At 35.4% G+C, this 27,834-nt stretch overlaps 1 protein-coding gene across 1 annotated transcript; it reads right to left on the reverse strand.

The window, feature by feature from the left end:
• Positions 1-186: 186 nt before the first annotated feature.
• LOC121406997 (dnaJ homolog subfamily A member 2-like) lies at positions 187-27,813 on the reverse strand. Its single transcript, XM_041597881.1, has 10 exons — positions 27,625-27,813; positions 12,757-12,816; positions 10,714-10,825; positions 9,091-9,229; positions 8,270-8,350; positions 7,479-7,612; positions 5,048-5,190; positions 3,781-3,979; positions 2,491-2,618; positions 187-1,610 (listed from the first exon to the last, which is right to left on the reverse strand). The coding sequence occupies exons 1-10, from the start codon at positions 27,724-27,726 to the stop codon at positions 1,425-1,427; spliced, it is 1,284 nt and encodes a 427-aa protein (XP_041453815.1). The 5' UTR covers positions 27,727-27,813; the 3' UTR covers positions 187-1,424.
• Positions 27,814-27,834: the final 21 nt, after the last annotated feature.

Consider the following 27,834-nt stretch of genomic DNA (forward strand, 5'->3'; position numbering starts at 1 on the left):
TTCTTCATATTTCTCTCTAGCTCATTCTGCTTGATTCTTGCTGATTGTGATAAAGTGCAACAGGGCAGAGTACAAAGGTATGTGGTACAGTTTGAATTAGGATTGAAAGTAAAAACTATGATGTTCAGCGCTGAATGATCATATAGGATGATGTGAAAGAAGGGTTTTTCATCAAAGGAAGAACACCCCAACTCAACCAAACGGTGTACAATGAACAAGTAATGCAAATACTTTAATTTACTTAATATCAACAACTCTTATCGAGACAGTGGATGAGATTTGATTACCTTGAGACATATTCTTCAGAGAATCCAGAATACATGGGCGAGGCTCATAACATGTGCTTGCTCTCAGACCCAATATCCCCTGTACTGTTAAATTTTATTGTTTCACCGTTGAAAAACATATACTCTTTAAGATACTTATCCCATGTTACATGTACAAGGCCCACAGTACAATGCACAGAACCATATAAACCAAGGCATAACCTCAGATTATCCTCACAATATCTTTTTGCTGCCCCGCCCCCACCAATACAAATACATATGGTTTACAAGCCCTTTCGATATCTGCCCCTGTACTCTGAATTCCCTAACTGTACCATTATTTTTCAACATTTATCATTATTGTCTTCAAATGTGAATGGATTGTAAATCTACATCCTGAATAAAGGAAAGTGCTAAGAATTGAGTAAGAGATTGAATCTAACTCTGTCACATGAAGTTCTTAAATCATTTACTAGCCAGTGATAAAGAAAAGAATTTCTTCAACCAATACAGATTTATGATAAGGGTCTAAATCCCGAGACAAAATGCACAATGTACTCAATTTTAAATTTTATGGACAGAAGGGAAAATATCTACACTCCATAGTTTAATGACCATTTTTTTTAATCAGACAGATTATATTAAAATACCAAATTATGTATGGCATGGGTATATAAAACCCTTATAAAAAAAAACTAGAGTTACAATGGGCACTGATCTATAGAGTACCTAAGTGTAACACCATCAATTTTCTTCGTGTTTTTCTGTATTTTTATGACAAAAGTTCAGTACAGAGCATAATGAAAAATATCCATCTATCAAAAATTTGAAAAGTGGCCCAATTTGTAGAGCCAGACAAATCAGTGCCCAAATGATATCAGTGTAAATTGGCATGGTGCATGTTTTGAACCACGCCAGATTTACACTGCTTTCATATTGCCACAACTTGGGGAACCTATGGACTGATTCCCACCAAATTTTGGTTGTGGATGTTTTTCATCATGTTCTGCCAAAATATGGGATAAAAAAAAAACATTTTGTTACATCATCACTTCGGTACTCTATAGTAGTTGATCAAGCTGTCTTTCTTACTGCCCTCATCGAGTGGCTTTCCATTCAAGCCAGATTCACAGTAGAACTGATCCAGTCCATCTACTGTTATTGATGTGCACATTGTACAGAGGGACCTCCACCTGGGTGATCATCATCTTCATCATCTTCATGGTAAGCTTCACGAGAGTTACCAGTTGAATTACTCTGTTCAAAGTCTAGCATTGTTACCTCTTCAGAATCTTCACTTGGTGTGACTGTTTCAGGCCGACTAGGAAGCAGCTGCTCAAGCTCCTGAAAGGTAAGAATACATATATATACAAGTTAAATGAGGAATCAGTATGATTGGACACACCGGTTCCCAAATGCTTACGTCAGGACTTGATTAAATTAAATCAGGCCAGCATGCCAATGAGAAGTAATTCAAAAATCAAAACAAACCTTTAACCTTCACCGACTGACTTTCCATTACATTCATCTATTAGCTAATAAACCATTATAAGTTAATTTTATGGAATAGAGACATAGGGTTACTTTCATTATTGTCTCAGAGATTTAATAAACTTGAGTTGACTTTTGGATGTTGATACCACATGATCAAAGTTCCTTGAACCCTTAATGACATTTGACATTGGTCACATAACCTAAAACTCAGATCAGTGATGCTTGACAACCCTTACATAAAAGTTCCATGAAATGTTTATAATTTCAAAGTTATGATGACTTTTTAAAACCTCAACCTTGCTAAAGATATGGGCCCGTATTCTGAAGTCGGGTTTAACTTAAACTCAGGTTTAAAGTTGTGGTTTAAGTATGGACAGCCAATTGTTACATAATCACTAACAGTAGAGATATCATACTTCAGCTCATTCGGCTCTCAAATCATTCATAATTGTGTAGGAAGTATGAATAGATGATTGTCTTCACCATCGACGAATCAGGAAAGAGCATAGTAAACATAAGAAACATACAACTTTTGGCTTCCCATACTTAAACCACAACTTCAAACCTGAGTTTAAGTTAAACCCGACTTCAGAATACAGGCCATGATCTTCAAGTTGATGATGCTATGGTAAGTAGATGGGACAAAAAATGATGATGAGCCTTGGCTATTCTAGTGTTTTTAACTTGTCATTATCATCAAAGTCCAGCTTATAAGACAATGAAATCTTACCTTCAACTTTTCTTCTGATGTGAAGTTATTCTGTGGGAATTCTATATTAAACTTGATGATGAGATTTCCTTTTTCAAATGGATTCCTGTATAGAGGCATGCCTTCTCCTTCAACAACTCGTTTGCAGCCTGGAGAGACATAATACAAAATTTAAAAATAACAATTTCAGATTTTATTCACACAGATAGTCAAAGGAATGGTACTGGTAATCACACTTGTCTCGTATGGATGTAGGATACAACTTTGGCAAATGGAATTCTCAAGAGGTGATATCGCTAGAAACGATAGAACTGCTGTGTCATTAATAAACTTATGTCTCACTTTGCATATTTTAGTTTGAAAATAAATTCAATATTACATTATAATATTAGTGACCTAAGAATGGCTCTCAAATTGCATTCTCCTATTTTTACATAAGAAAAGTAAATACCTGTAACATGTTTTATTTTGTGTTTGGAATATGATTTGCATTATCACATACGGACATGCATATTTTCCCCAAGATACAGTAGACTATGCAAGTTTTTAGCAGTCAAATAATCACCCAACTCAAACCATTATTTCACACCAGAATATGTAGAAAAATATATTGTAAATTACATCTAATCAAATTTTGTCTTAGTCAAACAGATTTCCATGGTCCTAAGAGATTCCACTTAGGCACAGCAATCTGTAATTTTTCAACCAGAGTAGAAACAAGACATCAATACTATCAAAAGATAAATGAATGTAGTTGCAGTAAACACTGATTTCATTACAAATTATGTAAAACCAAGGTTAATTGTCACTATATATCTAGATCTGGTACAGTTTTACATAAACTGAACTTTGTGAAAAATCATGAAATTCAAAATGAATTTAACAATCACATTGAAGAACATCAACACAGATATGCACATGAGGGGCAGTGTACATGCATTATCATTGATTGGAAAAAGACCAGATATTTGGCTGAAATGCAATGCTTATTATGCTAATTTTTCAGCCATTACAGAATTTCTATGGCACATATTATTTATTCATTCATACACACAGATGTTTGGGTGGTCATTCTTTGGATTGTGTACAAACTCATATGGAAATCATTATCACAACTGATATCTATCTTTAAAGTGGGAGGGGAGGGGCTACTCACATTATCCTATGACTGTGGTAATAATAAAAATAATATTCATATTCCGTTCAATTCAGCATTTATTTCCAAATTCAATAAAAAGAACAAAATGAAAAGCACTTAAAAACAAAGAGTATGAAACACTTTAAAAATGTTAAGTTTATTATTGTTATTACCTGGTTGGATGACTTTTCCTGGAGGATACTTGATGAGAATTTTCCTATCATCTAAATGTGTTAATGAGAACTGGAACCCACATAGCGCCTCTGTGATTCCAATAGTATGTTCCATGTAGAGGTCACTACCCACTCGTTTAAACTGGTTATGCTCTTTCTCTACTAACACTATAATAACATCACCAGCTTCAACATCAGGCTGTCAAGTAAAGAAATCAAAACAAACTCGTAAGATAATGTACATTAATTTTCACTATATCATTGAAGATTTAAATCTAGTACAGTTACATTGACTGAACTTTGTGAAATCATGACATCTAAGCTGCAATGATCACACCCAAGAACAATGACACAGATATGCACATGTGGGAGAGTGTATCATAATTGCTTAGGAAAAGACCAAACATCTGGCTAGAATGCTAGGCTTATTTTGCTAATTCCTCCCAGAATTCCTTTGGCACATATTCTTTTTATGCAAACACACCATTGGTCAGGAAAGACATCCTAGAAATAGATAGACTTAGGTGATATGGAACATTAATCAAGGTTGGCTACTAAAACTTATGATATGACCTACCATTTAATTTTTGGGTTGAAAACTCAATAGTGACCCCTTCACCAAAAAAAAAAAAAAATAGAATAATGATATATAAATAAAATGAATTAATAAAGAAAAAATAAATCATGAAAAAAAAATGCCACATCCAGGCTCTTATACTGAGTTCAACCAAACAAACACTGGAAATAAACAGCCCTTTAAGTTTATCCCAAAATCACTTATCACAATGTGCAATCACAGAAGTTGTCCCTTGTCCAGTTTTCATGAACTTGTTACCAAAAGATAGATATCAACATTCAGGTACAATAGGATAAGCGAAGCATGTAGAGTACTGAAGTTAAAACGTTAAAACCTTTTATTCTTTTTTTCTTTTAATTTTCAGCATGCTTTAGACCATATGTGGGTTGGGTATACTCAGCATGCTTTAGACCATATGTGGGTTGGGTATACTCAGCATGCTTTAGACCATATGTGGGTTGGGTATACTCAGCATGCTTTAGACCATATGTGGGTTGGGTATACTCACACAATCCAAATTCAGTGGGAATGGGACCATGGGGGTCACAAGAATCTCATGAATAGATAATTAGCCCCAGTGAAGTCAATGTATTATTGACCTGGTTCTTAATATGGTATCGTGAAATGGAAAGATAAAATGATGACATGATATACAGGTGTATTTTTAGACCAAAGTATAATAGTAGTTACCTGTTGATCTCCTTCTCCTCTGAATGTTATCTTCTGACCTTCTCTCATTCCTTTATCAACATGAACCTCTAAGATCTTTGATTCTTTATTCACTTTCATTCCATTACATTTCTTACATCTGTCTTTCTCATTAATCCTTTCACCTGCAAGAGCAATACACCAAAGGTTGCATGATTAAGTTTAAGGGAAAGTCCACACAAACAACAAGTTGAATTGCATAAATAAGAAAAACAAACTTTGAAGGCTACAAATTTCATTAAAATCTGATGTAAAATTCTAAAGTCATAACATAATAAAATTTCACTTATTTTAAGTGAGATATTTGTCATTTCTCATTTAATTAACTACAAATGAATTAGTGAGTGGGTGACATTACTGGTTAACTCATTTGTAGAGCAACCAGAGTTTACATATAACTATTTTGTGAAAATAAGTGAAACTATAAAAATCTGCATCTTTCTTATCAAGCCTTGAAATAAGCACCTGTGAGCCGGGGGCATTTTTTTTTTAAATTGCCCCCGGCTCACAGGCTTTTTACAGGAACCGGGGGCAATTTTCTGGAACCAGGGGCAATTTTAAAAAATATATATATAACAGTGAACCACACCGCAAATTTGTTTATAGTAAGCGCAGCTCCTGCAATTTTTTAATTAGTAAATGAATAGCATATGCTAAGTATTAGGCTTATTCAAACATTTAAGAAATCAGATTTAAATGTTTAAGTGTTTTGACATGGCCCTCACTCCACATCCCCATTACAACCACACACACATGGGCTTATTTATTTTTCATCTTTAATGAACCATGATCAATGAACCACCCCCCCTCAAAAAAAAAATCTAAATAAATGAATAAAATAAAAATTAAAAAAAGAGAGAGAGATGGAGAAAGAGAGAATTCAGATCAAATAATAAATTTAGAAAAAAAAAAAATTTCAATGTTTTTTTTATGATTTGAATCATGGGAGTGGGTGAGTGTTTGTGTGTGATTGTGGCTGTGAGGTGCACTTGGATTGCATATGAATTATGTTAAAGAAATTAAGAAACGAAATAAATAAATAACTCTATTCAAATTCCAGCACATAGCCACAGGCTATGTACATGTATTGTAGGTTCACGTACCTTAAGTTTTTCACAAGTTATTTGAAAACGCAGATCTCCACAGAAAATGCCTTTCATTCTGGGAGAGTCTGAATTCGGTGAAAATGTATTCATTAATAACTTAAATATTCATCACAATGAAGAAATCATAAAGTTTTTTGACAGTTTTCAAAAATTAACATGAAATCTAAACTCTATCTCAAACGGAAAATCACCATCACTTAGGCCATTACTGATAGAATTCTCACCCAGAGCTCTGGCAGACATGAGCTCAAAACTGGCTTGCTAACACCACACTCAAGTGCAAGCGGCGTCCTCCTATTTTTTGTTTTTAGATGGAGCCTTGTTAGATTATTTATTGTCTGATATTTACCCGTCTCCAGGAAAGAAATTAAAAAGCTACAATTCACAACTATAAGCTAAGTTATTTTGGATTATTAAGGCTCCGTTTTGACAAGCAAGGTCGACGACTGTGAGGGTAAAAGACTTGCACATCGTATGTGCTGTGAACAGGGATTTATCTCCTGTGCAATTCAAATTACTATATCACAGAATTGTGATATCCCGACTGGAAATGTGTGCATTAGAAATTGCACATGGTGAAGTATAGAAAAACCGCTACCGGATCGAAGAACGTGCGCACATGTATTGCAGGAAAAAAAAAAAAGATGGACGTAGCTCACTTTTTATGGTACAGAAAAAAAGACGCACTTGGCAATTTTAAACTGTGTTTATTGTAAATTGAAAGTTATTTGATTTTGGCTTTACAGATATTTAAATTATATGTATGATATGGCTTCACTGCTCACTCACGGCGGGCGCAATTACCTGGAAAATATTTGCGCCCGGTCGTCAAAATTTTGATGATTTTGGGGCTTCATGGGCGCAATTGATGGCGTTATGAGCGCGAATTTGCGCTCAGCGCCCACTTATTTCAAGGCTTGTTTCTTATTTCACATCCATTGTTGATATAATTTTCAGCATTATGCTTGATTGATTTTTAATTATTATTTTATTTGATTTTGTTAAAAAGTAAATTCAGACTTCTACAACTAGCATTTCTCTTTGAAATTAAGTGTACCATTAGTTCTTGCTATATGTATTGTTAAGATGTTGTACCTCCGTAAATGCATGCAAATCTTGAGGGGACGGAGCTGAAAAGTAGAAATGAAATACTTACATTTCAACTTTACAGCCCACCCCCCTCGACATTTTTGTGATATATCCACTGCATGAAGCCCCCCCCCCCCCCCGACTTTAAGCTCACAAAACAGCCCAGGTAAGTAAGGGTTAACAACAAATTAAACATTTGTTATAATTATTAGACAAACCTTCTCCTCTACAATCTGGACAAGTAGATTGCATCTGTTGGACCATTCCTGGACCTAGTGCTCGTATAGTCACCTTGATACCTCTACCATGGCATGTACGACAGGGTTGCATAGCGCCTGGCTTGCCCCCAACGCTATATATACAAAAAAAAAAGAAGACTTGCAGTTTGACTGACAAAGATCATATGACCACTGTTATCAGAATATAAGCAAAAGTATCCACCAATAAGACACCTAAATCAATATTATACACTGGTTGAAAAGCATATGACTTGCACCAATCACAACAAACAAAATACTTGAAATATGATAAACAAATGCCCAAAGATTATCAGAATAAAAGAAGTAAACTGTAAAGTGGTTTGAGATGACTGGGCCATGTGAACAAGATGATGGCTTTAAGAAAAGATCATGAGATCTGGAAAAGGATGGCAAATTAGCAATAAAAAGATTAAAAAGGTTATTTTGAAATTTAAGAAAGAAAAGGAGGTGGGGGTTATTCAGCCCCTCCCCTTAAGATATCCGCTGCCGGCCGCACAATCGCAACAAAAATCGGCACATGCATGTGCATTACACATGGCATAATCCACAAAACTAAAAAAAAAATCAAATTATTAAAAAATCTCCAAAAAATTTCAAATTGCCCCCCCCCCCCGTTTAATAAGGGTTAAACGTGATCACCAACACTCCTGAATAAGAGACTTTTTATTAAAGGGGGGGGGGGGAGGATGGTGACAAATTGTATGTAATCCTTGCTAACTTATATTGAAATGCAGATATATTGTACTTACCCTCCACAAGAAGTGCAGATTACATTTTTACTCAATTGCAGCTTGGCTACTTTCCCATTATACAAGTCTTCAAGAGATACTCTATAAGAAAATTATAAGGGGAGGTGAATACCTTGTATTGTAAGAAATATTACAAAATCAAAATATAGTATGCTCCTTCAATTCCCTGCGTTGCTGGAAACTGTAATATCCAGAACTTTTATACTATCAACAAATGAAGTGGTTGATGGGTGAAACACACTGATTTGTTAATACTACCCACAAATAGAACAGGCTGGTTTACTATGCTCTTCATATTAATTATGACAAACTAAATTCTCCTTTATACATATAGCTGGTATTGAATGATATGGAATCAGAGGAGGGGGCAACTGATCTCCTAAGTAGTGCCAAATGGGGGAAATGACATAAAATGAAAAAAGGGGGAGGAAGGAAAATATGAGATGTCTGAAATGCTATTACCGATAATTCAACTGTAAAATATGACATCACACTTAGGTCATTATGCCCCCCCCCCAAAAAAAAAAAACCATCCTGGTATCATTATTGATAATGTAGTTTAAACAGTATAAAAAAAATGTTTGTGCCTGCAGACTAACCCATGTGCATCCTCACTTCAACAGGAATTCAACTGAAAACTAACTGTATTATCATATCTACATGTACATTCAAGCTGTATACAAATATTTTTTTTCATATTACTGACTCAACACCCCTCCTTCTTTCCTGTCTTTCCTTCTCACAATTTTCCTTTTCGATTCAACTCTTTCAACTTTTATTCAGATTCCAGTTGTTTTCCCCTTCTGTAATGACGATCTTACTTATGTTGGTGCATTGTATCTTCTCCTTTCATTCTCCTTCTCCCTGGACGTCTAGAACCTCTCCCTCCACCAAATGGATGACCTCCACCTCCAAAGATATTGTCACCAAAAAAACTGGAGAAAATGTCTTCCATACCACCTGCAAAATAAAACAAAATTAAAATGAGCAAAATCACATATACATGTATATACCAATTTCAATTTCTTTACGATGCAATCGTTCAAAGTGTGTAAAGTTACAATAATCATAATCAAGCAATTACATGTCAACATTCAAGTTACATGTAAATGCAGGTTCTTGTCATGTACCTGTGTCAGGAGTTAACTTAATCCATGAATATAGGAGACCTTATAGATACCCAATGGATTGGCTTCAACAAAAGACATTTTTATGCCCTTTAAAATTTCCTAATTTGTGTTGTAGTATGAAATGTTCTCTTTCAAAAATAGCACTTGCCCTACAAGTTATTCAAAGGAAAAGTCCAGCAAATAAAAAGTTGTTTTGAATAAAAAGATTGTAAATGTCGTCAAAATAGGGTATAAAATAAGAAAGTTATGACATCGCTTATAAATATTCACAAAACATTTATATCATCATCTTGTTCAGTATGTAAATGAGGAGACTGATGACATCAACCACTCACTATTCCTTTTGTATTTCATCACATGAAATATAAAATATTCTAATTGTCTCCCCATTGTCATGTGAAACAAGGTTTCATTCCTCCCTGAACATGAGGCATTACCATTGTTTTAACATTTTAGGGTTCAAACAAAAGTCATTGTCAAATCAGTAAAAAAATTGAAATATCACATAAAATTCAAACAATGACAAACAAAAGAAATAGTGGGGAACATTATTGAGTTTCTCATTTGCATATATAGAATTGTGCATTGTTTCGTTAAAAAGAAGTAAATCTTTAAAATTGTATAACTTTTCTATTTTCCATCTGATTTTGATGAAATTTTCGGCGTGTTGCTTGATTAGCAATTAAAGTTTTTTTCTGGGGTGGACTACACTTTTAACACTTGATTTCTTTAGTATTATATTCCACATACTAAGAACTTTGCTATATGACTGGTCAGAATTCAGTCACATGATAAAGGGTAATATCCCCATCAATCATTACTCATGATGAAATTTTTGTTTAATACATGTACATGCAGACCTAGATCTGCGCAGTCTACACTAATGCTAGTGCACTTTATGCAAAATATAAGTGTACTGCCCCTCAACTTTTTTGTTGTGCAGTAAAATTCCTTTGTGGGTCACAATTATCTTGCTTGATGCTTCTGCACAGACATGCTAGCAGTAAAAAACAAACTTCAATTAGAGGACTTTTATAAAGGAACCATAATCTTTTTATATAAAAATTCCTTCTAGTAGAGAAGTATATTGGTTTTTTTATAGTGGTTCAAGATGTGGTATATAAAGCATACATAATCATCTCTTGATTTCAGGTGAATAGGCAACAATGACTTCCTCAGCAAGTTGGATGTATTCACTTGCCTTGAAAGTAATTGCCCATCCCCTTCACCCAAGGTGATTTATTTGCTTACAATTTTCTGCCTAGACAATGAATATTCAAGTCCATGATATCAACACAATGAATGAATTATTACCTCCTCCTCCACCTCCTCTACCTTCCTTTAAACCTTCCAATCCATAGTGATCATAGGTTTCTCTCTTCTCAGGATCTGACAACACCTCATAGGCAAAGCTGATATCTTTGAACTGGGGGGTAGAATGAAAAGAACAAAATATCAACAATTTTAATCTAAAAGATCTTTACATTTAAAACTTTTTTTTAAAATTTTATATTTCGGGTACAAAATTAACATCAATGTTTCAAGATTTTATGACTTGTTAAAGCAGCAATTAAGAATTGATGGAATGGGCTGCCAACCCAGAAAAAATATAACCAAGGGCCACAGCCACTTGGTTCTGCAACTGAAACATTACAAGAAGGTGGTTGGACATACTTCTTCTTAAATTGCCCACTAGAAGTCTGTCGAAAGCAAGGCAGGAAATGATTGCCATTTTTCAGTGGGGCTATTGACAACTTTTGAGGGCTATTTATGTATTTCTTTTTTTTCAAAGACTACTTTTTTGCACAAGCAAAAAAATGTAAAAGCATGACATTATTCTGCAGTAACTTACAAAATTGTTCTTGAATATTATTCCAGGGAAATTTAGGCAGATATTTGGGCAAATTTAGAAAAGACGGTCACCCAAAAGCATTTCACTTTGCAAACTTTATGTGCAATTTTCACTGTCATAAGAGAAATAAACCTATCACCCTATGTATTTCTTATGTTGATCCAAATATCTGACCAATATAATGATGCATAATGTACATTTATACCTATACATCTAGTCTAAAAACTAATTGTAAAACAAATATAATTTTACAAAAATGTAATGTGGCTACCTTTCCTGACATGTATTTTAACTCACAAATGCGTTTAAATTTGAATTGTTTTCTAATCCTTCGGGGACTTGACACCTTTTAGACCCTACTATTGGTTTCATTAAGTGACTATTGTGAAGAGAGGCTTATTATTAAAGAGGAAGTTTACCCTGACATTAAGTCAGTTTTGATAAAAGCAACAACAACAAAATACAGAGAAAAATATGTTTGTTGGTTTGATAAGAATACATCAACTGAGTTATGACGTTTAAAAGTTTTTATTATATGACATCACAGACAAGTTAGCTCCTCTGTACGTCATGTGTTAGCAGTGCATGTATCACCAGAAATATCATACACGTACATGTACCTCCTTCTGTAAGAGATATTTGTATCAATCGTGTTCCATTAAAAATAAAATTCATAACACATGACATATGGAGATGCTGGTTTCAGACAATGGATTCCTTCCCCAATATTTCCTCTATTTTTTTCTGTGTTCATTAAAACCAACTGAACATAAACTTTCCTTGAATTGTCTTGTTGATCAATTGAGCCAAGGAACTACAGTGTATGCTATTTACCTCATGGGTAAAAATCAACACCTCAACACACGTTAATTTCTTATTCAACCTCCATTGCTCAGTAGACATGGGGTAAATAAGAAGGCAAAGGGGAATCTTCCCCCTTATCTTAAAGTGATTGGCTCTATGAGTTTCAGTTTGAATCGTTTCCTGGACCAGAAAATTTTCAAAAACTATACTTTTGTGATCGATATGACATATAAGAGTAACCAATGTGGCATTTATTTAAAGAGTATTCCAAAGATCGCTTTGTTGTTTGGGGGGTTTGGGGTAACCATATTTCAGACTGTTGTAATGCATGTGTAATGACAAATTAACAAAATTATAGAACAACGTTTACATGGTTCTTTATTCAATAATGATGTGTTTTAACATGACAGTAGAAAATCTGTCTTTCTTTTCATAACAGATAACTACTCATACAGTACAATGTAGGGCTTCATTTTAAGGGTCCTGTGCCATAATCCAAGTTGATTCTCATTAATTGGTAAAAACAATGCTACAATCCACAAGTTTCATAGATTTTTTAGAAATTTTAAAATCTTGAATTTGTTCACATTTGCTAGGCTTGGATTCTTAAATTGTAAGATATGATTTGTTTTTTACTATTATGCATCAATAGGGATCAACTTTGATTTGGATGACAGAGAATCATTAAATAGAGGACATACCTTCTCTCCATATTCAGGGTTCTTATCAGGATGATATTGTTTGGCAAGCTTTCTATATGCCTGTGATAAAAAAGATAAGAGGGAGATAAGAAAAAAAACTTTAAGATTTTATTGAGCAGGTAAAAACATGCTAGAAGAAGTACATTTTCATTATGTAATTTGAAAATAATTCATAGAATCATGTCAAAACTTTGAAATAATATTGTTACCGACCTTTATTGTGATTCCCGATCCGATAACTCCTCTTTTCTACATTTTTCAGAACGCTGATTTTTGACGAGTGAGAAAAAATGGGATCAGAAAAAACAAAACATAACAAGACAAAAAAAACATGTGGTGACATACATTGAGGCAGAGCGCTATTACTCTCAATGGACAAGCTATATTTTGACCTCAGACAAAAGCGGTGGAAGAAAAAGAAGATAAAGGAAAAGAAAATGATGATTTGTTTTGATCTCCAAAATAAGTGGAAGAGGAGGAGCAACAAGATGAAGATGATTTGATCATCGACATAAGCAGAGGAAGAGGAAGAATATGATAGTGAGGATTTGTTTTGATCTCCGACAAAAGCGGAGGAAGAAGAAGAAAAACAAGATGATTTGTTTTGATCATAAGCGGAGGCAAATAAAATGTACATGTAGTTAAACTTGCTGAAATGTACAAAGTTTTAGACATGTTTTGAGGAGCTAGCGACTTAGAATTATTATTAGCAATGATCTCTTTCTCTCGTAGAAGAATTATAAAAGACGCATCTTCCTGACTCTATCGCAAAGGCAAATTAAATTGAAGAGAAGTCAATGATGACAGATCGGAGGAACATGTCTTAAAAATGTTTTGAGGTGCTAGAGGTTTAAAATTAAATAAATATTAATACATATATTCTTTAGGAATGATCACTCACAATAGTCTAGCTAATGTGACATCTTAAGTTAGAGTTAACAACTGCCTCCGAAATCACCACAATGAAGGTGAATATCATCGTAAACAACTTCGGATAATTATGCATCTATTTTGGTAAGTCATGCAATTTTTAAGAGTTTATGATTGCCTCTGCAATCACCACGATGTTATAGAGAAGGTGACTATCATCATAAACCAGAGCTGCCAAGTTGTATTTTGCATTTTCAGTATTCTTATCCCCCAAAATCAGTATTTTGACCAAAAAATCTGTATTTTTACCATGAGATAAATATGCATGCATAATGGCAAAGTTCGATCACTTCTTACATTATTTTGCGCCCCACACCGTCGCACACGTACACGAGACCGAAAGCTTCAGTCTAGATTTTGGTTGTTCCGCTGAACTGCGTTGGCTGACTCACCAATACATAGACTGAAGAATTTGGAGGCTCGTACGTACAGACAACGTATTAGCAGTAACGTTAGATCTAACATTCGACGGTAACCTGGTTTTTTTCCGATCGTTTTTTGCACATAAAATCATAAAATATCACATTATGAAAAAGAAATTGCATCCATATTTACGGGAAAATGTATGAAATTCAGAAATATCGTACCTTAGACCGCAGTTACGGCTAATTCGTTTCAAATTATGATCGAAACATCGTCATCTTCGATCCTTCCGTCGGTCAACGTAAGTTGCCATCTTGGATGACGTCATCATCCTTACAGACGTATTTACCAGTCGCAAAATATCGCGATTTGAGCCGCTGCTTTGCGCTTGTAAACTACGTGCGTGCGCTCGGAACTTGTCACCCACATTGATTCGCCAGGATATCGAAAATTCTAATCGGAAAGCCTTGATGAAAGCATAACTCATTGAACGTAGAGGGCAGCAACACACGGAATACCTTTTCTTCTCTAATTTGTTTTTTCCCGTATTTTATCATGAAAAAGCGTACTGCCGTATTTTAAATTGATTTCCGTATGAAATACGGAAAAATCGTACTACTTGGCAGCTCATATAGTATATTGTATATTGTTTTCTACAGGGTCAACTCTGCCATGTGCTTGTAAAGTGTCTACAAAAAATCTTCTTTTCTAGTCTAAGTCTTCATACTTCACACTTCATATGTTGTGCAGCTAATAGATGCCATCTTTGTGACATCTGTGTTGATATACGCTACTATCAGAATGTAGAAACTTTATGTGTTTTTTGGTTGGATTCCTCATGGGTCTTGCAAGGAACTTCTTACTACAGTCCCACACCTTGGACTTTTTGTGATACTTGGAGCTAAAAATGTTAGTGAAAGTGAAAGTGGATCAATGTGGAGAAATGTCCTTGAGAAGTTATTAGTTAACATTCCATTCCTGTAAACATAGTCTTCGCTTCAAAACAGAGTACTACTCTATCAATGCTCTTGCTGTTCACATAAACCTGTCCTCTCACTTGGGTCTTTTCCTCCGCTGCAGACTTCACTCACATTATTTTTCAACAATTTGCTTTTTTTTTGATTATTCCCACCCATTTCTCATTTTAAACCCATATTTTTTAATATGCCAACAAAAAGGGAATCTGACGACATTGCCCAGCTTGTCATCGACAAGCTCGAGAAAAGTAGTCAACTAAAAAAGTTTGTAAAAGATGCGGTGACAGAGGCAATGTCTGCAATCATCACCCGGCTAGAGATGCAGGAGGGCCGGATCATGGATCTTGAGGGGAGGATAAAGGCCCAGGAGTCAGAGATTCAACTACATAAGGAGGCAGAAAAGAAATCAGTGGAAAAGATGGCAGTCTTGGAGCAAAGAATTGATGACCTGGAGCAAAAATCCAGGTCATGCAACATCAGGATCCAAGGAGTTCCCGAGGTGAAAGATGAGGATCCAGAGGAGGCTGTCCTTGACATTGGCAGGAGGATGGGGGTCAACTTGAGTTCATCCGACTTTGTCCGATGTCATCGACTGGGTCCTCCAGTAGACAAAGGAGCAAGGAGAAGTTCTCCTCGTCAACTGCTAGTGGAGTTTTCCAGCCTCCGCACCCGAGCTCGTATTATGGGAGCCAGATCAAAGTTGAAGGGTTCAAAAATCTTTGTTAACGACGATCTGACTCCCACAAGACAGAAGCTACTTTTCAATGTTCGTCACTCACCGAAAGTTGAGCGGTCTTGGAGCAACGACGGAAAAATTTTCGCTGGAATTAAGAACACGGGAGGCGGACTTACGAAAAAACTCATCACATGTGATGATGACATTTTGAAGCTTTGAATTATAATTAATGCCTATTGTAGGATACCATGCTGACCTATATACCCACTTTGAAAAAAGGTTATTTCCTTGCAAGCCAAATCCCATGATAACCCAAAATTACTTTTCTTTTTCCATTTAACTTTTCTTTGTAATTTCCTTTGTGTTTTTTTTTCTTTCATTGTTATTTCTATTACAATCTCTAATCATCTTTTTTGTTTTTTTTTCATTTGCTTTTGTAATTTATATAATATGTTCATTTTATTTTATATACTTTGTTGTATGTTTTTCTCTTATATATTATGTGTGCATCTTGACAATCTTCCTTTTCATGCTGACATGTTCTTTATGGCGCAAACAGTTAGATTTCACTTGAAATTGTATACTCAACATCCAAATGATTAGTATAGAAGAAGCCATTTGTAGCTCCTTAGAAAATAATTCAAGAATACTAGAGCTTAGTGATACTGATGATTTAGGACATGCTTCTGCAATTAACTGTCAATACTATTCAGAAAATCAGTTTATTAATAGTTTTCAAGACAATCTTGAAATTGCTACTGTCTTGCATTTAAATATGAGAAGTATGCCTAGGAACTTTGATGCATTTAGTACACTAATTGACAAATTTGAAGATAGTAAAACAGTGATTGGAGTCACTGAGACGTGGTTCTCGAGTGAGAATGACTCAAATCTTTATCGTATTCCTGGTCATAATCTTGTGTCTAATCATAGATATGCTAAAAAAGGAGGTGGAGTCGCTTTATATATTCCAGATTCGGTGGACTTTCAATTAAGGGATGAGCTAAATATGATGGCTGAGCATATGGAATCAATATTTGCAGAGTGCTTCATTCCAGGAAAAAGAAATGTTTTATTTGGAGTTGTGTATAGACCTCCTCAGAGTAACTTAGAGAGTTTTGTGAACGAAATGCATAGTATTCTTTCAAACCCACTTTTCGTAAACAAAACAATTTTCATAATGGGTGACTATAATATAAACCTCCTTCAGTGTGATGAAAATTATCATTATGATGCATTTCTTAATATGATGCTGTCTTTTTCCTTAATGCCATTAATTATTAAACCAACAAGGGTAACTGAAGCTTCATCTACGCTCATAGATAACATTTTCTGTAATAGACAACCTTTTCCATCCTCAGGGATCATTGTATCAGATATTTCAGATCATTTCCCAATCTTCGCTCGTCTAAACTTGGATAGAGGCTGTAGACAAGAATCCAAATCAATTCGGAAAAACACTTCCGCTAATATCGCAAAGCTGAGAGCAGCATTAATGGAAACTGACTGGAGTGAAGTTCTTAAAGAAAATGATGTGAACATATCGTTTAAAAGGTTCTTACAAAAATTCATGTCTCTGTATAATAAAAATGTACCAGTCCTAAAGCAAAGTAGAAGAAATCGTAAAACTGTTCCTATTATGCCATGGGTTAGTGCTTCATTGTTGAGATCCATTAACAAGAAAAACAAGCTGTATTATTCGTATAAAGTGCGTGGTACTGAATCTTCACGTAAACGTTATGTAAATTATAAAAATACTCTTACTTCAGTTCTTCGTACTGCAAAGAAATCATATTATTGCACTCAATTTCAAGCAACAAGAAACAATATCAAGGGAACTTGGAAAGTGATTAAGAAAGTATTCAAGTCAAAGGAAAAGATATCACATGTAAAGAGTATTGAAATTAACGGTCATGTGGTGGAAGAAAGGAATATTATAGCAGACAACTTTAATGATTACTTTTGCAGCATTGGTCCAAAACTTTCACGGGCAGTGCCACTTTCTCAGCAGACTTACAGAGATTTTATGAAAGAGCGAAATAGTAAAAGTTTATTTTTCTTACCAGTAGTTCGGGAAGAACTGCTTACCATTGTGAAATCTCTTAAAAACGGGAAAAGTCCCGGTTATGATGGGGTTACTAACAACTTAATTAAAGAAATTATCTTAGGAATTATTCAACCCCTACTTCATGTCTTTAATCTATCAATGTCATGTGGGGAAGTTCCTACTGACATGAAAATTGCGAAGGTCGTACCTATTTTTAAGAAAGGGGACCCTCAATATCTGAATAATTACAGACCTATTTCTCTATTGACTGCATTCTCAAAGATTCTTGAGAAAGTGATCTATGTTAGAACTCTGAAATTTTTCAACAAGAGTAATATATTTTCTAAATTTCAGTTTGGCTTTCGTGAGAATCATACCACCACCCATGCCTTGCTACATTTTATTGATAAAGTATCACAATCCATAGACAAAAAGATGCATACAATTGGTATATTTCTTGATTATTCGAAAGCTTTTGACACAGTAGATCATGATATTTTGATTGGCAAGTTATCACATTATGGTATCAGGGGTACAGCATTGGACTGGTTCAAGAGTTACTTAGCTGACAGGAAACAATTTGTCTCGATAAAGGATGCTGAGTCAGGTTTACAGAATGTCACTTGTGGTGTTCCCCAGGGATCCCTCCTTGGTCCGTTATTATTTATTGTGTATATTAATGATTTTCACTATTCCTCTGATATTTTATCATTCATTTTATTTGCAGATGATTCAAGTTTGTATTATTCCCACAGAAATCCTGAGACCCTTTTAAAAACAGTTAATAGTGAACTGAGGAAAGTCACTTTGTGGATTCAAGCAAATAAATTATCTCTAAATTTGCAGAAAACAAATTACATGCTTTTTAGCAACAGGATTAGAGAAGTTCCAGGTGATGTTATATTTAATGATGTGTTAATAGATAGAGTAAAGACGACCAAATTTCTGGGGTTGCATATAGATGAAAAGCTGATTTGGAAAACCCATATAAATCATCTATGTAAGACATTATCAAAAAATTGTGGTGTAATATACAAATTGAAATCCTTTTTCTCTACTGATATTCTTTGTATGATGTATTCAACACTAATTCTCCCTTATCTCAATTACGGTGTTCTTGCATGGGGTAATTCTCTTAAAACTAATCTAGAAAGGGTGTACTTGATTCAGAAAAGAGCTTTAAGAATTGTTTGTAATGTTAACTATCGCTCGCATACTACCCCACTTTTTTATGAGCATAGAATTCTTAAATTACAAGATATCTATGATTTTCAACTTGGTACTCTAATGTATGCATACAATGCAGGCATCATGCCACCAGCTCTGGTCGCAATGTTCATGAAAAATAGTGACATACATAAGTATTATACACGAAATGCTTCTGCATTCCACTTACCAAAGTTACATACAAGTTTTGCTTTTAGGACAGTTGTAAATACAGGACCCAGGTTCTGGAACTCTCTCAATTCAAATATTAAAAAATCTGTAAGCATTTATACTTTTCAGCGTGTACTTAAAGGTTATCTTCTTAATTGTTATTTGTGAGTTGCTTTAGGTTAAGATATGCTTTTATATACTATGTTATTTTTTAATTTTGGAGCCTATAAAAAACTGTATATAAGACTGGAGAATGTTATGATATATCAATATTTATTTATTTTGTATCTTGTCTAACTGGATTCTTCTGCAGAGGGTCAGCCCATGTTTGTTTTGTTTTGTTTTTTGTTTTTGTTTTTGTTTTTTTTCTTGTGTATCTTTTACCTTTGTCATGTTTTGTTTTTTTACTTTACTATTTTACATACGATCTTCCTCTTTTTTTTCATGCCATATTATCCATACTTATTCCTTGTTCCATCATATATACCTTAATTATATCATATTGTTGTTAGTTTATTAGACTTCATAATTGTACATTCAAGCAATGTATTCTATTTTTTTAGTGTGTTTTTGTCATTGATTAGTTTTAGTTTTTCTTTTTTGTGTGTGTTTTATTGTTGTTGCTTTTTTTTAGTTGTTTTGTTTCTCTTGTATTTTTAAGGATATTACATGTACACACTGAATACTATTTAGTCATGTACTTGAAACAAAGGAGACCCTAGCCTTACAAGCCTTGCTTTTTCAGGGGTTCTCCTTGTCTTTCTCTCAATACGTAATTAGTTATTTGCTGTGTTTCTTTTTTTTTCTCTACTGTAACAATGATTTATGGTTAATTGATTTTCATTTGTAGAATGTGAAATCACACTTGTAAGATAAATGTAAATGTATGTGCAGACAGAAAGACGAATAAATATCTTATCTTATCAGCTCTGATAAACAACTTCAGATGGCAGTGCGTCTATTTCCGGAAGTCATGCGACCTCTAAAGTTCACGACAGACTCCATAATCACCACGATGTTGTAGAGAAGGTGAATATCATTGTTAACAACCTCACATAGTAGTGCTTCTATTTATGGAAGTCATGTGACCTCTAGGATTTCACGACAGCCACCGCAGTCATCACGATGTTGTTGAGAAGAGGACTATTATCGAGAACAACATAAGATGGTAGTGCGTCTATTTCTGGAATGCGACCTCAAGAGTTTACGATTGCCTCCGCAATCATAACGATGTTGGATAGGACAATCATCGCTGACCAGCGGTAGTGTCGTGTGGCTACACAAGGTGAAAGTACATGTAACAGTCGTCGTGGCTGCACAATTAATATTTTATAAGTTTGTTTTATTCAATTTTAATGTTTTTCTCTATATTTTTCGGGCCACCAAAAAATACTATATGAAAAATGAAGGTTTTAGTGCAGGTATGGAGCCTTGAGTTAGGCTTTTATGATTTCAAGAAAGCTTTCTGATTATCCTGGCTGATCAATGCGGTTAACAAGTTCCGAGCACACTTACATAGACAAGCACAATGCAGTGGCACAAATCGTGATATATGACGACTGGTAGAGACTTCCGTAAGGATGATGACGTCATCCAAGATGGCAACTTACGATGACCACGGAGCGAATCGAGGTAGACAGCTGGCAGCCGTCCGTTTCGAGGAGTTTTTTTAACATTTAAAGTTTTTTTTTAAATTTCTCCTCGTACACAGACAGCTCGCTATCGTGCAGCCACCATTAAAGGACTTACAATGCAAAATCCCCCCCCCCAATCGGGGCTCGTCTATTTTTGTTTTTATTTAATAAAAATACGGTTTATAAAAAGAACTGTACCAACATAAAGATTATGATTCCGTTTTGGCCTGAAATGCACCGTAACGGGGAAAATAAACTTAGAAGGGGAACAAGTGGAATGCCTCTGGCCGTCTCACCTGCATCACGCGATTCAACATAGCAGCAGTGCTGACTTTGAAAACTACTATAACTCGCACAAGATGTTCAGTGACACTTGGTTACTCTTATTTCCACGTTTTATGAACTAGACCAATACACTTACAGAGATAGGATGGTAATTCAATAAATACCCCCAATTCGGCCAAAGTTTATTGACCCTAAATGACCTTTGACCTTGATCATGTGACCTGAAACTTGCACAGGATGTTGAGTGATACTTGATTACTATTATGTCTAAGTTTCATGAATCAGATCCAAAAACTTTTAAAGTTTTGATTGTAATTCAATAGATACCCCCAAATCGGCCAAAGTTCATTGACCCCAAATGACCGTTGACCTTGGTCATGTGATGTGAAACTCATGCAGGATGTTTGGTGATATTTGATCAACCTTATGTCCAAGTTTAATGATCTAGGTCCATATATTTCCTAAGTTATGATGACATTTCAAAAACTTAACCTCAGGTTAAGATTTTGATGTTGATTCCCCCAACATGGTCTAAGTTCATTGACCCTAAATGACCTTTGACCTTGGTCATGTGACATGAAACTCTAATAGGATGTTGAGTAATACTTGATTAACCTTATGGCTAAGTTTCATTAACTAGGTCCATATACTTTCTAAGTTATGATGTCATTTCAAAAACTTAACCTCAGGTTAAGATTTGATGTTGACGCCACTGTCGCCGTCAGAAAAGCGGCGCCTTTAGTCTCACTCTGCTATGCAGGTGAGACGAAAAACAGTGACTTACTTCGACTGTCGCGCAACGTATTTCACTTCCGGTTTATCCGAACCTAATACATAAACATATGGCCATTGTCCCCTGTACAGATCCTGCTAGAACTTCAGTCTCTGTATTTGGTGAGTGGAGCCAACGAATTTAGCGAGAGACGGAAGCTTTCGGTCTACATTAGGATCGAGGATGACTAAAAATTTGATCATCTTTTGAAAGGAATTAGAATCTAGCGGTAATTGCGGCCCTAAGGTACCAATTATTTTCTTGTCAACTAGAATCTAGGTCTAATTTCATTTTTATAATGTGGCACTGACAATTGTAAAAAAAAATGATCCTTAAGACAAAGTCTGGTTTCCGCCGAATGTGTTATCTGTAACGTTCAACGTTTTACGTAGACCAAAAGCCAAAAGTCTCTGTATTTTTGGTTGTTCCGCTGAACTACGTTGGCTCCACTCACTAATACATAGACTGAACTTTGAAGAGCTCAATCGACAAAAGGGAGGGCGTGATAACTCATGCGAGCTCACACTACCGTCGGTGAATGGGGATGATAGTAAAAATGTCAGAAATTGTTGAATAAATCCCCAGAAATAACGGTTATAAATCCTGTTTTTATCACAATACCGTTTTTATTTTATGGCCATGCGTTTTGAGTTGGGCCCATTTCCGTTACAACTCAAATTTTCCTCCCAAATCGCACCATTTTATACAATTGTATTTTTTTCTTATGTTTGACATCCTATACCCATTAAAAGTATATATATTCTGAAAGGAAATTGTCTCAGAAATTCAAAAATGCAATCAGAAAAGGCATAGCGTAATGTCATAAAAAGTTAAAGGTCAAAATATGTGGAAAACTGTGAAAAAACAGTTCCCAATATATCTGAGAATCAGATAAACTTTACACCCTATAGCGAAATAACATGCATATTTCAACTCTTTAGAGTGAGACCTTTCCAGTGATATATAACTTGTTGGGGATAACTCTACCAAAATAACTGGGCGCAATCATCTTTTAAGACCAAATTTCATATCACAATTGTTCGAGAAAATATGTATCAAAGCCTGATTTACCCCTAAAACAAGGCTCAACATTAGCGGTGGCCCAGGGCCACCAAAAATTCATCTCGGGCAACCATTACTGAAAAAAAGTATTGGTGGCCCACATCGGGCAACCAATATTTTTCAAAGTAGCGCAATTTTTCTCCAGATTTTGCATGCATTTATCAACTTTCTACAGTTCAACTTGCAAGCCAATTCGTCATGCGCCTTTTTTGTTAATCTACACACAAAGATTGCATAGTCATACGTATGTAGGCCTACCGCTAGCATAAGTAACTATTATTCAGCCGGCCGTGCCGGGCAGGAGAGGTGGTCTTGCACAATTTCCTGAGAACTTTTCTTTCCTTTCTTTCTTTTACTTTTCGAACTGACATAATTTGAACAAAGAAATTATCATATATTGGAAAAAAAAAGAAAAGCATGTTTATGAGGCAACAATAGTCAAAACTGACTAGTTTGCCTATTCAAAATAACAACAACAAACAGCTGTCTGGCTGAGCTTTGCATGCATGAAACCTCTGCAGCTAGCTGTGCACTAGCAGACTATTCAGACTCAGGGAGCTGCGATACGAATGTTATTGTCGTTAGTCGTGCAAATGTAATGATACCACCTATTTGCACAACAAACAATTGTCCATAGACTGTACAACTAATAGATCATCTCCGCACAGGGATTCGAAGACCGCTGATTGGTCAATCGCGCAGATCACGTCATGATCACATGGTCCCAAAAATAATTCCCTCGGACTGCGTGCAGAAGTATCGATAGCGATAACGATATCCGGTCAGGATGTGTACGCGGTAAATGGTCTTGGTTCGTGATCGGATCGCTCCGGTATCGATCGAAATTATCGAAACTCTGCAATTTCATGCATATTCACGCGACGCTCCGAAACCCGGAAGCCAATTGACTTTGTGCACGTTGCGATGGACTCTACAAATTCCAACGAACACGATGACATATAGACGCTAATTCGTAAGATTTTGACGGAAAAGCAAGAAGTAATCAAAATTCGCTTACCTGTGCGGTATCGGTGAGAAAATAGATCCTCCAAGAATACCTTTCATATAAAATACGCGAAATTGAAATTCTAGGTCGATTTTGGTACGAGGTGATAGAAAATTGCACACTTGTTTTGGTGGAATTCTGTGTGGGGAAATAAAAGGCTTGCACTGCGCATGCTTACTATATTTTCATTCATAAATTGGTTCTCGGCAGTTGCTGGATGATGTCATGTAATAAGCAAAAATGTACACGACCGCTACGTTCACGCTCCGCTATCCGTTGTACACAATTGTTCACTGTGATTTGCGGGCCCAAAGGCAACATAAAACGCATGGCCTTATGTACGGGCCTCTAAAATGTCTCAGCTCTTCAGTCTGGCCTTATCATCATCCACGTCACTGGGGACAAACTTGAGACACACCTCAAATATCAGCAATCTTTCAATAGAATCCACGGTTGGAAGATTTGCCAAAGAAATCTATTGTTCGCGATGCGAAACGGTGCGAAGCTTCTCACTGAGCGGGGACTTCCTTCCACCACATGTTTTCCCATTGACACAATAACAACTGACTCGGACACTTTTTCAAACGACAGAAATAGTCTCTTTCTTTTCACTCCTGTGGCGGTATATCCTTCCAAGTTGATGAAACAATGATCAAAACACTAAATAAGACAAAATTAATAACACTAAAAACACTATTTAACTGTCTAAATACTCCTCATGATCCGAGTCCCCTTCCCGTGTTGACTTCGTCTAATTTCCCATAGGAGGGGACTTGGATAACGAGGAGTACTATTAGTCATTATCCAAGTCCCCTCCTATGGGAAATAGGACGAACTCAACACGGGAAGGGGATTCCGATCACGAGGAGTATTTAGACAGTTAAATAGTGTTTTTAATGTGATTTTCATTGATTTTAATGATTCTTATTATCAAAAATATTCATTAATCATGTCTATTAAACTGTCTAAAAGTGGCAGAGTGGTTTTGAAGAGGAGGGAAATGAGGGGTAGATGAATATCAACGGGTTAATTGCCGTTTTGTATTTTTAGGAGAGGGGACTTGGATCACGAGTAATAGTACTCCTCGTTATCCAAGTCCCCTCCTATGGGAAATTGGACGAACTCAACACGGGAAGGGGACTCGGATCATGAGGAGTATTTAGACAGTTAAATAGTGTTTTTAATGTGATTTTCATTGATTTTAATGATTCTTATTATCGAAAATATTCATTAATCATGTCTATTAAACTGTCTAAAAGTGGCAGAGTGGTTTTGAAGAGGAGGGAAATGAGGGTAGATGAATATCAACGGGTTAATTGCCGTTTTGTATTTTTAGGAGAGGGGACTTGGATCACGAGGAGTATTTAGACAGTTAAATAGTGTTTTTAATGTGATTTTCATTGATTTTAATGATTCTTATTATCGAAAATACTCATTAATCATGTCTATTTAAAACTGTCTAAAAGTGGCAGAGTGGTTTTGAAGAGGGAAATGAGGGGTAGATGAATATCAACGGGTTTATAATTGCCGTTTTGTATTTTTAGGAGAGGGGACTTGGATCACGAGTAATAGTACTCCTCATTATCCAAGTCCCCTCCTATGGGAAATTGGACGAACTCAACACGGGAAGGGGACTCGGATCACGAGGAGTATTTAGACAGTTAAATAGTGTTTTTAATGTGATTTTCATTGATTTTAATGATTCTTATTATCGAAAATATTCATTAATCATGTCTATTAAACTGTCTAAAAGTGGCAGAGTGGTTTTGAAGAGGGAAATGAGGGGTAGATGAATATCAACGGGTTAATTGCCGTTTTGTATTTTTAGGAGAGGGGACTTGGATCACGAGGAGTATTTAGACAGTTAAATAGTGTTTTTAATGTGATTTTCATTGATTTTAATGATTCTTATTATCGAAAATACTCATTAATCATGTCTATTAAACTGTCTAAAAGTGGCAGAGTGGTTTTGAAGAGGAGGGAAATGAGGGGTAGATGAATATCAACGGGTTAATTGCCGTTTCGTATTTTTAGGAGAGGGGACTTGGATCACGAGGAGTATTTAGACAGTTATATAGTGTTTTTAATGTGATTTTCATTGATTTTAATGATTCTTATTATCGAAAATATTCATTAATCATGTCTATTAAACTGTCTAAAAGTGGCAGAGTGGTTTTGAAGAGGAGGGAAATGAGGGGTAGATGAATATCAACAGGTTAATTGTCATTTTGTATAAGGAGAGGGGACTTGGATCACGAGGAGTAGTATATACTGTTTTAATTCAATTCTATCGATCTTAATAATTCATCATCGAAAATCAACAAGTGACTTAGTAGTTTAATTCGGATGAAGGGGGACTTGAATCACGAGGAGTAATTATACAGATATTCTTTTTACCTGACGACATAAAGCAATGGAGACAGTTCAGAGGGAGATATGCAATTTGATTTATTTAGTAAAAACGTGATAGACGAAATAAAGCATAATCATGACAAACATATATATTGAGATTTATTTATATAGCATAATTAAAAAGTATGACGAAATGAAGCTATATACTGAAAAGAAGTCGATGCAATTCTGATTTATTTAGTAAATTAGGGATAAACGAAATAAAGCAATGCCTGAAGAGGGATATACTCGGGGCCGATTTATTTAGTAGATAGAAATGTAAACGAAATAAAGCAAATTTGATAGTGTGAGAAACATAAAAAGATGAATATAATCCTGATTTATGTATATGAAAAGTACTAGTTTACGAAATAAAGCAATGGAGATTGAAAAAAAATAGATGCAATTCTTTTTTATTTAGTAAATCCTGAATAGACGAAATAAACCAATGGAGACTGAAGAGGGATAGGGACTATTGATTTATTTAGTAAAAACACAGACGAAATAAAGCAATTTTTTTAGTGAAAAACATAAAAAAGATGAATATAATCATGATTTATTTATATGAAAAGTGCTAGTTTACGAAACAAAGCAATATAGAGATTGAAAAGAGGATTCAATTCTGATTTATTTAGTAAATTAGGAATCAATGAAATAAAGCAATTGAGACTGAAGAGGGATATACTCGGGGCCGATTTATTTAGTAAAAATGTAAACGAAATAAAGCAAATTTCAGAGTGAGAAACATAAAAAGATGAATATAATCATGATTTATTTATATGAAAAGTACTAATTTACGAACTAAAGCAATAGATATAGAGATTGAAAAGAAGCAGATGCAATTCTGATTTATTACGCCAATAAAGTAAAGACCAAAGATTGTAGAACGCCGCGTACGTACGCGGCGCTCTACAATCTTTGGTTGAGACTGAAAAGAGACAAGTCACACACAACTAGGAGGTGGGTTGGCAGAAACAGGTAGGACATGTTTTAGGTTGTGAAAAATTGTCCGTGGATCTGAGTCACCGGGGACTTGAATCATGATAATGCCTTCAGTCTACATGTATGTATTGCCTATTGAAGCCAAACAAAGGCAAAGCATTCAGCAGAACAACCAAATACCTATACTATAGGCTATACCGAGACTGAAGCTTTTGGTCTAGCATGCAGCACCATGCACCACACCGTCAAATGACAACCAATGCCGGTACCGGTACCGCATGCGTGCCCCCTTGCCATTGATTCATTCATTTAATCACCTGTGATTCTAGCAACGCAACGATACGGATTAGCATGATTGAATGCCCAACCAATATGATGTCGTATTCGTAAGGAAATTATAACTCACCTTTTTCAATTCATTACTCTCGACGTTCGGAGAGACTCCAAGAAGATCGTATAACTTAGTGTCGTTAGAACTTGGTCTCTGTCCCATTCCAAAGAACGCCATTTTTATTGCGTCACAAGCTGAATCTAGTGAAATCAAATGCACTAGAAAAATCCAACGATCATCATCGCATCATATATACACGCATGCATTGCAGAAGTATGGGAGGCC

This window comes from Lytechinus variegatus, chromosome 2, assembly GCF_018143015.1.
Source record: "Lytechinus variegatus isolate NC3 chromosome 2, Lvar_3.0, whole genome shotgun sequence".
Classification (NCBI taxonomy): Eukaryota; Metazoa; Echinodermata; class Echinoidea; order Temnopleuroida; family Toxopneustidae; genus Lytechinus; species Lytechinus variegatus.